The sequence below is a fragment of the Tachyglossus aculeatus genome, chromosome 3, assembly GCF_015852505.1.
Source record: "Tachyglossus aculeatus isolate mTacAcu1 chromosome 3, mTacAcu1.pri, whole genome shotgun sequence".
Classification (NCBI taxonomy): domain Eukaryota; kingdom Metazoa; phylum Chordata; class Mammalia; order Monotremata; family Tachyglossidae; genus Tachyglossus; species Tachyglossus aculeatus.
Genome location: NC_052068.1, coordinates 15,695,440 through 15,709,666, shown reverse-complemented (window position 1 = coordinate 15,709,666; position 14,227 = coordinate 15,695,440). Strand labels below are relative to the sequence as shown.

General features: G+C 46.3%; 1 protein-coding gene across 1 annotated transcript in view; it reads right to left on the bottom strand.

The window, feature by feature from the left end:
• Window positions 1-13,476, bottom strand: part of VSTM4 (V-set and transmembrane domain containing 4) — a 123,317-nt gene extending 109,841 nt beyond the window's left edge. The window contains exon 1 of the mRNA XM_038744133.1: window positions 13,398-13,476. Within this exon, the coding sequence (XP_038600061.1) occupies window positions 13,398-13,452 (55 nt within the window). The 5' untranslated portion in view covers window positions 13,453-13,476. The remainder of the gene's footprint in view (window positions 1-13,397) is intronic.
• Window positions 13,477-14,227: the final 751 nt, after the last annotated feature.

Below are 14,227 nucleotides of genomic sequence, written 5' to 3'. Positions count from 1 at the left end.
CATCATCATAACAATATTACTACTACTAATAATAATGATGGTATTTGTTAAGCGCTTACTATGTGCCAAGCACTGTTCTAAGCACTGGGAGGGATACAAGGTAATCAGATTGTCCCACGTGGGGCTCACAGTCTTAATCCCCATTTTACAGATGAGGGAACTGAGGCCCAGAGAAGTTAAGTGACTTGCCCAAAGTCACACATCTGACAAGTGGCAGAGCCAGGATTAGAACCCATGACCTCTGACTCTCAAGCCCGGGTATTTGTTAAGTGCCTACTATGTACCAGGCACTGCACTAAGCACTGGGGTAGTTACAATCAAATCAGGTTGGGCACAATCCCTGTCCCACATGGGGCTCATAGTCTCAGTTCCCATTTTATAGATTAGGTAACTGAGGCCCAGAGAAGTGAAGTGACTTGCCCAAGGTCACACAGTAGACAAGTGGCAGAGATGGTGTGAGCCTCACGTGGACAGGGACTGTCTCTCTTTATTGCTGTATTGAATGAATGGATGATCGAATGGTCCCCGGTTGAAGTAGCTCTGGTACTAGACGTCTTTATAAGTAGCACTTTTATTTCAGCTTCATTCATTCAATTGTATTTATTGAGCACTTACTGTGAGCAGGACACTATACTAAGTGCTTGGAAAAGTACAATATAAAAGTAAACAGACACATTCCCAGTAAACAGACACATTCCCAGCTCACAACAATCTTACATTTTAGAGGGGGAGACAGACATTAATATTAATAAGGTATAGATATGTACATAAATACTATGGAGCTGGGAAGGGGGAATGAATATTAATTAATTCGCTTATTCGATCATATTTACTGAGCACTTACTGTGTGCAGAGCAATCAATCAATCAATCGTATTTATTGAGCACTTAGTGTGTGCAGAGCACTGTACTAAGCGCTTGGGAAGTACAAGTTGGCAACGTATAGAAACGGTCCCTACCCAACAGTGGGCTCACAGTCTAGAAGGGGGAGACACAGAACAAAACAAAACATATTAACAAAATAAATAAATAGAATTGATATGTTCAAGTAAAATAAATAAATAGAGAGCACTGTACTAAGCACTTGGAAAGTATGATACAGCAGTAAAGAGGGATAATCCCAACCCATAACTGGCTCACAGTCTAGAGAGGGGGAGACAGACATCAACATAAGTAAACAGGTATCAATATAAATAAATAGAATTATAGATATATACATATATACGTAAGTGCTGTGGGGTGGGGAGGAGGGGAAGAACAAAGGGAACAAGTCAGGGTGATATGGAAAGGAGTGGGAGCTGAGGAAAAGTGAGGCTTAATCTGGGCAGGCCTCTTGGAAGAGGTGAGCCTTCAGTGGGGCTTTGAAGAGGAGGAGAGTGATTGTCTGGCAGATTTAAGGAGGGAGGGTATTCCAGGCCAGAGGTAGGACGTGGGCCAGGGGTAAACAGTGAGGCAGGCGAGTTGGAGGCACAGTGAGAAGGTTAGTACCAGAAGAGCAAAGTGTTTGAGCTGGGATGTAGAAGGAGAGAAAAGAGGTGAGGTAGAAGGGGATGAGGTGATGGAGAGTTTTGAAGCCAATAGTGAGGAGTTTTTGTTTGATGTGGAGGTGGATAGACAATCACTGGAGATTTTTGAGAAGGGGGTGGTGACATGCCCTGAACGTTTCTGTAGGAAAATAATCTGGGCAGCAGAATGCAGTATGGACTGAAGTGGGGAGAGACAGGAGGTTGGGAGGTCAGAAAGGAGAGGAATGCAGCAATCTAGCCAGGATAGGATGAGTGATTGTACTAACCTGGTAAAGTGTGGATGGAGAGGAAAGAGTGGATCTTGGCAATGTTGTGAAGGTGAGACCGACAGAATTTGATGACAGATTGGATGCTCAATAAATACGACTGAATGAATGAATGAATGGAGTGAATGAGAGAATGGAGTCAAGGATGACACTAAAATTACGGACTTGTGAGACAGGAAGGATGGTTGTGCCCTCTAAGTTCGGGAGAGGACCAGGTTTGGGAGGGAAGATAAGGTGCTCTGTCATCAACATGTTGAGTTTGAGGTGGCCTGGAGGACATGCAAATAGAGATATCCTGATGGAAGGAGAAGATGCAAGCCCGGAGGGAGGGAGAGAGAACAGGGCAGGAGATAAAGATTTGGGTGTCATCTGCATACAAATGGTAGTTGAAGCCTTGGGAGCAAATGAGTTCTCCCAGGGAGTGAGCATAGATGGAGAATAGAAGGGGGCCAAGAACTGACCCTTGAGGAGCCCCTACAGATAGTGGTTGGGAGGGGGAGGAGGAGCCAGGGAAGGAGACTGAGAATGAACCATCAGAGAGATAGGAGGAGAACCAGGAGAGGACAGAGTCAGTGAATGAAGGTTGGATAACATATCCAAGAAGAGATGATCCACAGTGTCAAAGGCAGCTGAGAGGTAAAGGAGGATTAGGGTGGAATTGGAGCCGTTGATTTTGCCAGAAGGAGATCACTGGTGACCTTTGAGAGGGCGGTTTCAGTGGAGTGAAGGGGACAGAAGCCAGACTGAAGGGAGCAAGTCAGGGCGACATGGAAGGGCATGAGAGAAGAGGAAAGAAGGGCTGAATCAGGGAAGGCCTCTTGGAGGAGATGTGCCAGCATGGCTCAGTGGAAAGAGCACGGGCTTGGGAGTCAGAGGTCATGGCTTCAAATCTGGGCTCCGCCAATTGTCAGCTGTGTGACTTTGGGCAAGTCACTTAACTTCTCTATGCTTCAGTTACCTCATCTGTCAAATGGGGATTAAGATTGTGAGCCCCCCATGGGACAACCTGATCACCTTGTATCCCCCCAGCGCTTAGAACAGTGCTTTGCACATAGTAAGTGCTTAACAAATACCATCATTATTATTATTACTCAGTAAAGCTTTGAAGGTTGTGGGGAGAGTCATTGCCTGTCTCCTGCCTTTGCTACTCGTGTCCCTGCTGAGGCACAGAGTGCAAAGGAGTGTGATGGCAGGCAGGGCTGCAGCACAAACAGAGCTGTGCACACAGTAAGCGCTCAATAAATGCGATTGATTGATAACAGAACGCACAAAAGATCTACTTTCACGTGCCCTTCTAGGACCCATTTCCAATCCAAGTGACTGCAGCAGAGTGTCATTGTGGTGCTCATTTGCCTTCGCCCAGATGGCCTTTGCCTTGGTAATGAATGCTGACTGGGATCTTGCACTTGGAATTGTACCCAGGAGTCACCCCACCCTCAGCCCCACAGCACTTCGATACATATCTGTAATGTATTCATTTATTGTATATATTTGTACAGATTTATTACTACTACTAACAATAATGATGGCATTTGTTAAGCCTTTACTACGTGCAAAGCACTGTTCTAAGCTCTGGGGGAGGATACGAGGTGATCAGTTTGTCCCACATGGGGCTCACAGTCGTAATCCCTATTTTACAGATGAGGGAAATGAGGCTCAGAAAAGTTAAGTGACTTGCCCAAGGTCACACAGTAGACATAATAATAATAATAATAATAATAATAATAATGGTATTAAGCACTTACTATGTGCAAAGCACTGTTCTAAGCGCTGGGGAGGTTACAAGGTGATGAGGTTGTCCCACGGGGGGCTCACAGTTTTAATCCCCATTTTACGGATGAGGGAACTGAGTCCCAGAGAAGTTAAGTGACTTGCCGAGAGTCACACAGCTGATAATGGGCAGAGCCGGGGTTTGAACCCATGACCTCTGACTCCCAAGCCCGTGCTTTTTCCACTGAGCCACGATTATTTTATTTTACTTGTACATATTTACTATTCTGTTCATTTTGTTAATGATGTGCATCTAGCTATAATTCTATTTGTTCTGACGATTTTGACACCTGTCTACCTGTTTTGTTTTGTTGTCTGTCTCCCCCTGCTAGATTGGGAGCCGGTTGTTGGGTAGGGACCGTCCCTATATGTTGTCGACTTGTACTTCCCAAGCGCTTAGTACAGTGCTCTGCACACAGTAAGAGCTCAATAAATACAATTGAATGAATGAATGAACTTATTAATAATCATGTATGTCTCCCCCTCTAGACTGTAAACTCCTGGTGGACAGGATACATAACTATCGATTCTGTTCTACTGTTCTCTCCGAAGTGCTTATTAGAGACCTCTGCACACAGTAAATGCTCATTAATTACAATTGATCGATTTGCCAGCCACATTGGCCAACTATTTCTTTTTTTTTTTTTTTTTCAGAATTTCTGCTGGACCTGTCCACCATGCAGAATGGTGTATGTGTCGTTCCCCCATCACAAACCTTCTCCAATCATGGCCTAGCCACAGAAAGGATTTCCCTTCTGGCAGAATTAGTGATAAGCCTCAGGTCTCCCAATTTATTCATTCATTCATTCAATCATATTTACTGAGTGCTTTCTGTGTGCAGAGCACTGTACTAAGTGCTTGGAAAGTATAATTCAGCAACAGATAGAGACAACCCTTACACAACAACGGGTTCACAGTCTAGAAGGGGGGAGACAGACAACAAAATGAGTAGGCAGGCATCAATAGCATCAAAAGAAATAGAATTATAGATATATAGACATCATTAATAAAATAATGTGGGGCTGTGGGGTGGGGAGGGGGGTAGAGCAGAGGGAGGGAGAAGGGGGGATGGGGAGGGGAGAACTTAGTACAGTGCTCTGCACACAGTAAGTGCTCAATAAATGATAATAATAATACTGATGGTATTAATTAAGTGCTTAGTATGTGCAAAGCACTGTTCTTAGCACTGGGGAGGTTACAGGGTGATCAGGTTTTCCCATGTGGGGCTCGCAATCTTAATCCCCATTTTACAGATGAGGGAACTGAGGCAGAGAGAAGTTAAGCGACTTGCCCAAAGTCACACAGCTAACAATTGGCGGAGCCGGGATTTGAACCCATGACCTCTGACTCCAAAGCCCGTGCTCTTTCCACTGAGCCATGCTGCTTCTCCAATAAATACGATTGAATGAGGGAGTTCATACTGGGAATTGATTACACTGGGCTCATTCTACTGGAACAGCAGAACCACCCAAGTTAGGGAGAGAAGCACTGCGACCTAATGGAAAAAGCACAGAACTAGGAGTCAAGAGACCTGTGTTCTAATTCCAGCTCTGCAACTTATTTTTTTTCTTGTATTATGGAATTTGTTAAACACTTACTATTTGCCGGACACCGTAGAAGCTAATCAGGTTGGACCCAGTCTCTGTCCCACATGGGGCTCACAGTCTTAATCTCTGTTTTACAGATGAGGTAAATTAAGATGAATTAAACTTGCTCAAAGTTACACGGCAGATAAGTGGCGGGGCTGGGATTAGAACCCAGGTCCTTCTGCTTCTCAGGCCCATGCTCTATCCACAAGTAATAATAATAATGATAATTATGGTATTTGTTAAGCGCTTACTACAGGCCAAGCATTGTTCTAAGCACTGGGGTAGATACAAGGTTATAGGTTGTCCCACATGGGGCTCACAGTCTTAATCCCCATTTTACAGATGAGGTAACTGAGGCACAGAGAAGTTAAATGGCTTGCCCAAGGTCACCCAGCAGACAAGTGGCAGAGTCGGGATTAGAACTCACATCCTCTGACTCCCAAGCCCGTGGTCTTTCCCCTAAGCCATGTTGCTCCTCTTCATATTTGGTGCTTTTATTGCCAAAGCCCCTTGCATTAGTTATTTTAATTTGTTTCCCAGAATGCCCCTGCAGTGTAGGGTTCAGGAAATTATTATCCCCATTTTAGAGATGGGAAAACTGTGGCATTGGTAGGTTAAGTGACTTGCCCAAGGCCACAGGGTAGGTAAGCGGCAGAGGCAGGTCTAGAACGCAATATCTCCGACTTCCAAGGCCACAACTCTCCTACTGCACCACACTGCCTCCCCACAAGCACACTTGTCTGCTGTGTGACCTCAGGCAAATCACATAACTTTTTTATGCCTCAGTTACCTCAGCTGTAAAACGGAGATTAAGACTGTGAGCCCCATATGGGACCTGGACTGTGTCCACCCTGATTAGATTGTATTTACTCCAGCGTTTAGTACAGTGCCCGTCATGTTAGTAAGCACCTAAAAAATACCATGAAAAAAAAAAATCCTGCTTCTACCACCTGTCTGCTTTGCGATTGTGGGCATATCCCTCAACTTCTCTATCTCTCAGTTTCTTCATCTGAAAAATGGGGACAAAATATCCCTTATTTTATTTATTTGTTTGTTTGTATATTTGTTTATTTATTTTTCAATTGTAGATGAAAGCTAATCAGGTTGGCCACAGTCCCCGTTCCACATAAGGCTCATAATTTTACTCCCCATTTTACATTCATACATTCAATTCCTCCAATGGCTACCGATCAATCTGCGCATCAAGCAGAAACTCCTCACCCTGGGCTTCAAGGCTCTCCATCACCTCGCCCCCTCCTACCTCACCTCCCTTCTCTCCTTCTACTGCCCAGCCCGCACCCTCCGCTCCTCCACCGCTGATCTCCTCATCGTACCTCGCTCTCGCCTGTCCCGCCGTTGACCCCCGGCCCACGTCATCCCCCGGGCCTGGAATGCCCTCCCTCTGCCCATCCGCCAAGCTAGCTCTCTTCCTCCCTTCAAGGCCCTGCTGAGAGCTCACCTCCTCCAGGAGGCCTTCCCAGACTGAGCCCCTTCTTTCCTCTCCCCCTCGTCCCCCTCTCCATCCTCCCGTCTTACCTCCTTCCCTTCCCCACAGCACCTGTATATATGTATATATGGTTGTACATATTTATTACTCTATTTATCTATTTATTTATTTATTTTACTTGTACATTTCTGTCCTACTTATTTTATTTTGTTGGTATGTTTGGTTCTGTTCTCTGTCTCCCCCTTTTAGACTGTGAGCCCACTGTTGGGTAGGGACTGTCTCTATGTGATGCCAATTTGTACTTCCCAAGCGCTTAGTACAGTGCTCTGCACATAGTAAGCGCTCAATAAATACGATTGATTGATTGATTGATTGATTCAATTGTATTTATTGAGTGCTTACTGTGTGCAGAGCACTGTACTAAGTGCTTGGAAAGTACAATTCGGGAACAGATAGGGACAATCCCTACCCAACAATGGGCTCATAGTCTAGAAGGGGGAGAAAGACAACAAAACAAGTAGACAGGTGTCAATACCAACAAAATAGATAAATAGAATTATAGCTATATATACATCATTAATAAAATAAATAGAGTAATAAATATGTACAAATATACACATATGCTGTGGGGAGGGGAAGGGGGAAGGGCAGAGGGAGGGAGTGGGGGCGGTGGGGAGGGGAGGAGAAGCAGAGGAAAAAGGGGGGTTCAGTCTGGGAAGGTCTCCTGGAGGAGGTGAGCTCTCATTAGGGCTTTGAAGGGAGGAAGAGAGCTATTTTGGCAGATGTGTGGAGGGAGGGCATTCCAGGCCAGAGATAGGATGTATGCCAGGGGTCGACGGCGGGACAGGTGAGAACGAGGCCCAGTGAGGAGGATAGCGGTGGAAAAGGAGTGGAGTGTGCGGGCTGGGCTGGAGAAGGAGAGAAGGGAGGTGAGGTAGGAGGGGGCAAGGAGATGGAGAGCTTTGAAGCCAATAGTGAGGAGTTTTTGCTTCATGCGAAGGTTGATAGGCAACCACTGGAGAGTTTTGAGGAGGGGAGTGACATGTCCAGAGCATTTCTGTACAAAGATAATCCGGGCAGCAGAGTGAAGTATAGACTGAAGGGGGAGAGACAGGAGGATGGGAGATCAGAAAGGAGTCTGATGCAGTAATCCAGTCACGACAGGATGAGAGATTGAACCAACAAGGTGGCGGTATGGATGGAGAGGAAAGGGTGGATCTTGGTGATGTTGTGAAGGTGAGAACGACAGGTTTTGGTGACAGATGAGGTAACTGAGGCACAAAGAAGTTGTGATGTAAACAGAAGGTCACACAGAAGACAAGTGGCAGAGAGGAATTAGAACACAGGTCCTCCGACTCCCAGGCTTACACTGTTTCCACTAGGCCACACTGCTTCCCTGTTCTCTCCCTCTCCTAGACTGTGAGCCTTTGTGTGGAACACAGACTGTTCCTATCTGATTACAGTTTATCTTTTCCAGCTTAGCACCAGAGTTAGTATTATAAGGATACTAAAATCCACAGGTCTACAATTCCTTCACCTGCCCCAGGAGTTTGGTATTTGAGAACCTTCAGGAAACCCAGCAGCTGGGTACAGAATTGACACTCCATAAACCACTCCCTGTTTGCCATAAAGAAAGTTGGGCAAGGAAACTAGAGCAGACCAATGCTACGGTTCAGACTTTCCTCCCAGGCTTTTCCCATTAACATTGCACGAAATGAGGAGAGTGTTTACAGGGACTAGAATAAGCAGAGAGAGCCAAAAATCAAACTCCCCAGTGTGAACTGGAATTCTGCCCTTAGAAGCAAACAAGTCATCACAAACTTTTGAAAGGAGAGTTAGAAATATGTTCTGTACTGCGGGGGTGTAATTGGTTTCTTCATCCACTCTATTTAAACAGCGTGGCTTAGTGGAAAGAGCACAGGTTTAGGAGTCACAGGTCATGGGTTCTAATCCCGTTTCCTCCACGTGTCTGCTGTGTGACCTTGGGCAAATCACTTCACTTCTCTGTGCCTCATCTGTATAATGGGGATTAAGACTGTGAGCCCCACGTGGGACAAACTGATTACCTTGTATCTACCCCGGCGCTTAGAACAGTGCTTGGCACATAGAACTTAACAAATACCATTATTCTTATTATTATTATTATTACTACTATTATTATTGTTTTCTCAGTGGTAACTGCTCTTTTGCCCTTTTGATCTGACTGGAGATCTAATAAATAAAAGTAGAAATGAAAATAAGGTTGCAAACAGAAGAGTCAAAGTTAAACGTATGCATTTCAAGTAAATTTTAAAATAAAGGTAAAATAACTTAGTTGCCAGTTATAATAATAGTAATAATAATTACAGTATTTGTTAAGTGCTCACTATCTGCGAAGCACTGTTCTAAGCACTGGGGTGGATACAAGCAAATCAGGGTGGACATAGTCCCTGTCCCAAATTGGGTTCGCAGTCTTAATTAGCCCTGGTTTTGTAGCTTATCTGCCAAGTTTTTTTTTTTTTCCATTTATATTCCAAGTCCTCTATCCTGGGAATCACAAACCCTGTTCAGAGAAGGATTATTCAAGAGCTCAGACTTGTCATTCCCTCAATCTATTTTCATTCCTCTTGATGATTACAAATTGTGGGTCCAGGTTGAGTCCCATAAAAATATTACTGGGTTTGTGCAACAGAAATATTATGAACATAGTCACTGGCAGCAGTGGTTGAACCATACTTCCATTTAATCCCAATGCTGTCCGCCGAGGGAATCATTTCTCTCTTCTAGTAGTTGAACAGCTAGAGTATCTTCCTTCCCATCAGAAAAGTGAGCAAGAAGGAAAATGACCTTGGGCAAGTCACTTAATTTCTCTGAGCCTCAGTTACCTCATCTGTAAAATGGGGATTAAGACTGTGAGCCCCACGTGGGACAATTTGATCACCTTGTATCCCCCCCAGCGCTTAGAACAGTGCTCTGCACATAGTAAGTGCTTAACAAATACCATCATTATTATTATTATTATTAAAATGGGAGAGGGAGAAAGGGTGAGAAAGAAAAGGAGAGAAAAACAGTGGGAGGAATGGAAACAGGGATACAACTAAGGGAGGTCTTTAAGGGCTCCTTTCTGGGCTTGAAAGCTTTCTAGACTGAGTTCATTGTGGACAGGGATTGTGCCTGCTCTATTGTTGTATTGTACTCTCCTGAGTGCTTAGTACAATGCCCTGCACACAGTAAGCGCTCAGTAAATATGATTGATTGAAGGGGTGATTGGAGGCAACAGTGCCTTCCCTAGAGCTTCAGAGGGGACAATAGTCTTCCACCCCAAATGAAGGGGAGGTGGATATTTTTTAGGGAAAACAGTATGGCTGATGGAAAGAGCACAGGTCTGGGTGTCAGAGGACATGAGATCATATCCTAGTTTTGCCACTCGTCTGCTGCATGAGCTTGTGCAAGTCGTTCTTTGTGCCTCAGTTGCCTCATATGAAAAATGGGGATTAAACTCTGAGCCCCATGTGGGATATGGACTATGTCCAACCTGATTAGCTTGTGTTAAAACCCAGCACTTAAGGCTGAGTCTGGCATGTAGAAAGTGCTTAATGAATATCATAAAAAATGTGGCAAGAGAATTGCGCCCTAGACACTAGTGGCTTCATGGATGCTCCTATTGCAACTTTCCTAAAGCCTTCAGAGCTGAATGAGGAAACCAGCCTGTGAAAGTCAATAATAATAATAATGGTATCTGCTAAGTGCTTACTATGTGCCAGGCACTGTGCTAAGCACTGGGATGGATACAAGTCAGTCGGGTTGGACACAGTGTCTGTCCTGCATAGGGCTTACAGTCTTATTCCCCATTTTACAGATGAGGTAACTGAAGCACAGAAAAGTGAAGTGACTTGCCTAAGGTCACAGAGCAGACAAGTGGCAGAGTCAGGATTAGAACCCATGACCTTCTGACTCCCAGCCTGTGCTCTATCCATTATGCCAAGCAGCTGCCATTCATCTTCTAGCCTGTGAGCCCATTGTTGGGTAGGGACCATCTCAATATGTTGCCAACTTGTACTTCCCAAGCGCTTAGTACAGTGCTCTGCACACAGTAAGCGCTCAATAAATATGATCGAATGAATGAATGAGTTCATCAGTTGTATTTACTGAGTGCTTACTGTGAGAGCACTGTACTAAGTGTTTGGGAGAGTACAATCCAACAGAGTTGGTAGACACGTTCCCTGCTCACAACAAGCTTACAGTCTAGCGAAGTACTAGAGAAAGTCGTTCTTCTGTAGCTGCGTGTATTTACCCGGTTTGCTGGACAAAATTGCAATACCTACACAACCCAAATTCCTCAGACAGTTGCCAACTCTTCCCTTCCCTCAGTCCTGCATTGTCCTGTTCCAGTGTCAGAGGTTTTAAATTCCAGTTATATCTTTCATCATTCTGGGGGAGAGTGTAGAATTCCATTAAACTAATGTTTCACAGAGTGAGGCTCAGTAAGGGCTTGGGCAGTATTCCTATGCGCTGTTAACGAGGGTAATGAATACTTTCTGACATCTTTGCCCACCTCTCCCCATCTCCAGACAGTGTTCTAGTTGGCTGATACCCTAGCCCTCAGAGGTGGCTACATTTCAATAGTGACATATGTGCCAAAGTCCTTTGAAATAAAGTGATTTTGCTGAAGAAATGCCAGGCAGTATTAAGGCTGTTTGTTACATTAGAGAGTTGCACAACCAACTTGAAAGCCTCTCTCTGTAAGGGAAGACTACCCAGCTTTAGTTGGATCATTTTCACATTTTTACTAAAGCACTCTATCCTTATCACTTCTGGATTTCGATATCCCTAGAAGTCTGGAAGGACTAATGAAAAGTCCACTGTCCTGTTACTTACGGATAAAGCAGCAATAACAATCAGACAGACTGGTGCAATTCTTAATAGTATTATCTAAAGCTATTCAAAGGAACATTATTAACCAGGTTATCTACCTTAAATTTAATGCACAATGCAATGTTTCCATCATTTAGAACAAAAATGCGATTTGTTCTTATTCAGTTTTCGAAAGAACAAAAACTGAAAGCCAAGTGATGCAAACGCTTAATACGACTAAATATTAAATCAGAAGAAGATGAGGTTAGTTTCACCCACCAAAATAAGTGCAAAGGCTACAGACATAGGACGGTGTAAAATCAAAATAGGGACGTTTACTGAATGAGGGGAAGAAGATAACATGATTGAACTATGTGAGCAAACATCCATTCCCCTTAAGGTTGTTAAGCACAATACCTTATTCAATCTTGTTTATCTTTCTGTCTGGAGAAGGTTTGAAAAGGCACAACTATCTCAGTTTGAATAATCTCTGTGAACCATCCCGGGAGCGGCCCCCTGACCCACTTTCCCTAAAAGAACAGAGAAGCAGCTCCTGATAGACTTTGGAGAACCACAAGTTTTTCTCTGCCTTGCCAAGTGCCTGAATAACCCTTCTCCTCCCAGCTTTTTCTCCCCAGTCAAGGAGCTCACACACAAGCTCGGTGGTGGCTTCCCCCAAGGAGACAGTAACTCCTCTCTAAATATTGCACTGTTCAAAACAGGAGGATGCAAGTGGAAAGAGGGAGAATGGGGGAAGCCGAAAGAAAAAAAAAATAAATGAATAAACAAAAGGGAGAGGCAACAGCTCGGATTACAAGAGTGGCCTGGGCCACAGCATCTGTCTGGGTTTGGCAGATCAAACCAAAGTCCTGAAAATACATTGTAAAGAGGCACCCACGCTTCCTTGATAGGCGACCTCCGGGTCTTTTGCGGTGATGGTCCTCGCCCCATCTCCACTGTGTGAGTGAAGAACTTTGGCCCTGTTTGAGCTGGTTGTTAGGGATTTCTTTCCTTCTTTCCGTTTGGCCCGTAGGACCAAGAAGTCTATGTCTCTTCCCTTAATCCTGACCCGGGACAGGGGGAACAAATGTGATTTGTTTGGGGAGCAGGGAGGGAGGAGGTGTTGGTGGTTCAGGCTGGGGGTCTTGGGGAGATGGGTGGGGTGTGTTTGGCTCTGCCACTTGTCTGCTGTGGGACCTTGGGCACGGCACTTTAAATCTCTGGGCCTCAGTTACCTCAGCTGTAAAATGGGGATTGAAGCTGTGAGCCCCAAGTGGGACAGGTACTGTGTCCAGCCCAATTTGCTTGTATCTACCCCAGGGCTTAGTACAGTGCCTGGCACATAATAAGTGCTTAACAAACACCATTATTAGTATGATTATTATTTGGGGAGTGGGAGAGGGGAGGGCGTTGGGGGGCTGAAAGTTCCTCCCCTCTCCCACCTCCCCTCTGTGCTCCCCCCCCCCCCCCACCCCCGACTCTTCCAACCTCCTCTTGTAGCTTTGGAGGCCGGCGCAGCCTCTTGTCCCTGGAGTCCGAGCCTCAGCTCCCCATGTTGGCCGGCCACTCGGGGCCAAAATGGCCAGAGCCCCCCGCCTTGGGCCCGGCCCGACCCTTCCCCAAACACCCGGCTTTTCTGTCCCTTCTCAGGCTCCCCAGCCTCCCCCAGATCCTCAGCCTCCCCCATCGTCCCCGAGTTTCCCCTAGCCACCCCAGCCTCCTCCATCACTCCCATCCTCCTCCAGATCCCCCCCCAACCTCAACGGTGACCCTTAGGCTTCCCCATCCCCCAGCCTCCCCAGCCTCCCCCAGATCTCCCCCTAGCCTCCCCCATCCTCTCCCAAATCTCCCTCTAGCCTCCCCCATCCCCTCTTAGATGTCCCCCTAGCCTCCCCCATTCCCCAGCCCTCCTCATCTCCCCCATCCTCCCCCAGATGTCTTTTCAGCCTCCCCCATGGCTCCCTTACCTGAGTGTGGATCCCGGGCCAGCAGGAGAACTCCGGCCAGGGCCAGAAGCCGCATCTCCCTCCCCCGGGCCAGGAAGGCTAGCAGAGGAGGAGAAAACACTAGCCGAGAAGCGCTCTGTCCGGGAGGGAGGGAGGGACAGAGCTCAGAAGGCCTCCTCCCCTCCAGACAAACCCCTTCCTCCTCTCTTCTCTTCCCTGCTCTCTTCTTGCCCCCTCCCCTCTTTCCCCTCCACCTTTTCTCCCCCTCCTCCTATTCTTTCCCCTCCTTCTCTCCTCCCCTCTGGCTCCTCCGCCTCCTTTCCCAGATCCAGTGGGTCGGATGTGCCATTTCCTGCAATCCCAGCAACTTGGAAAGTTCCCTCTGCCCCCCTCCTCCTCCTTCTCCTTCTCCTCCCTCTCCCTCTCCCTCTCCTCCATCTGCTCAAAAGGGGGATTCTTCATGGGGGATGTGGGGTCGGGGGGAGAACAGTTTGCAACTTTGCGGGGTGGGGGGAGAGGGGGAGGAGAGGAGGGGAGGGTTTCCTGGGATTTACTGGCGCCCTGCAGCTGTTAGTGTCCGGAGTAATGGGAGTTAGATCAGCATAGATCACCGTGGAAATTCAGCCTTGGGACACAAAAGCCCTTTTGTGGTGTTTAGTGAACAACAGAGTGAGAAGAAGATGTGAATACTGCCTAAATAGAAAGTCTCTCTCTCTCTCTCTCTCTCTCTCTCTCTCTCTCTCTCTCTCTCTCTCTCTCTCTCTCTCTCTCTCTCTCTCTCTCTCTCTCTCTCTCTCTCTCTCTCTCTCTCTCTCTCTCCCCTCTCTCCTCTCTCCTCTCTCTCCTTTCCC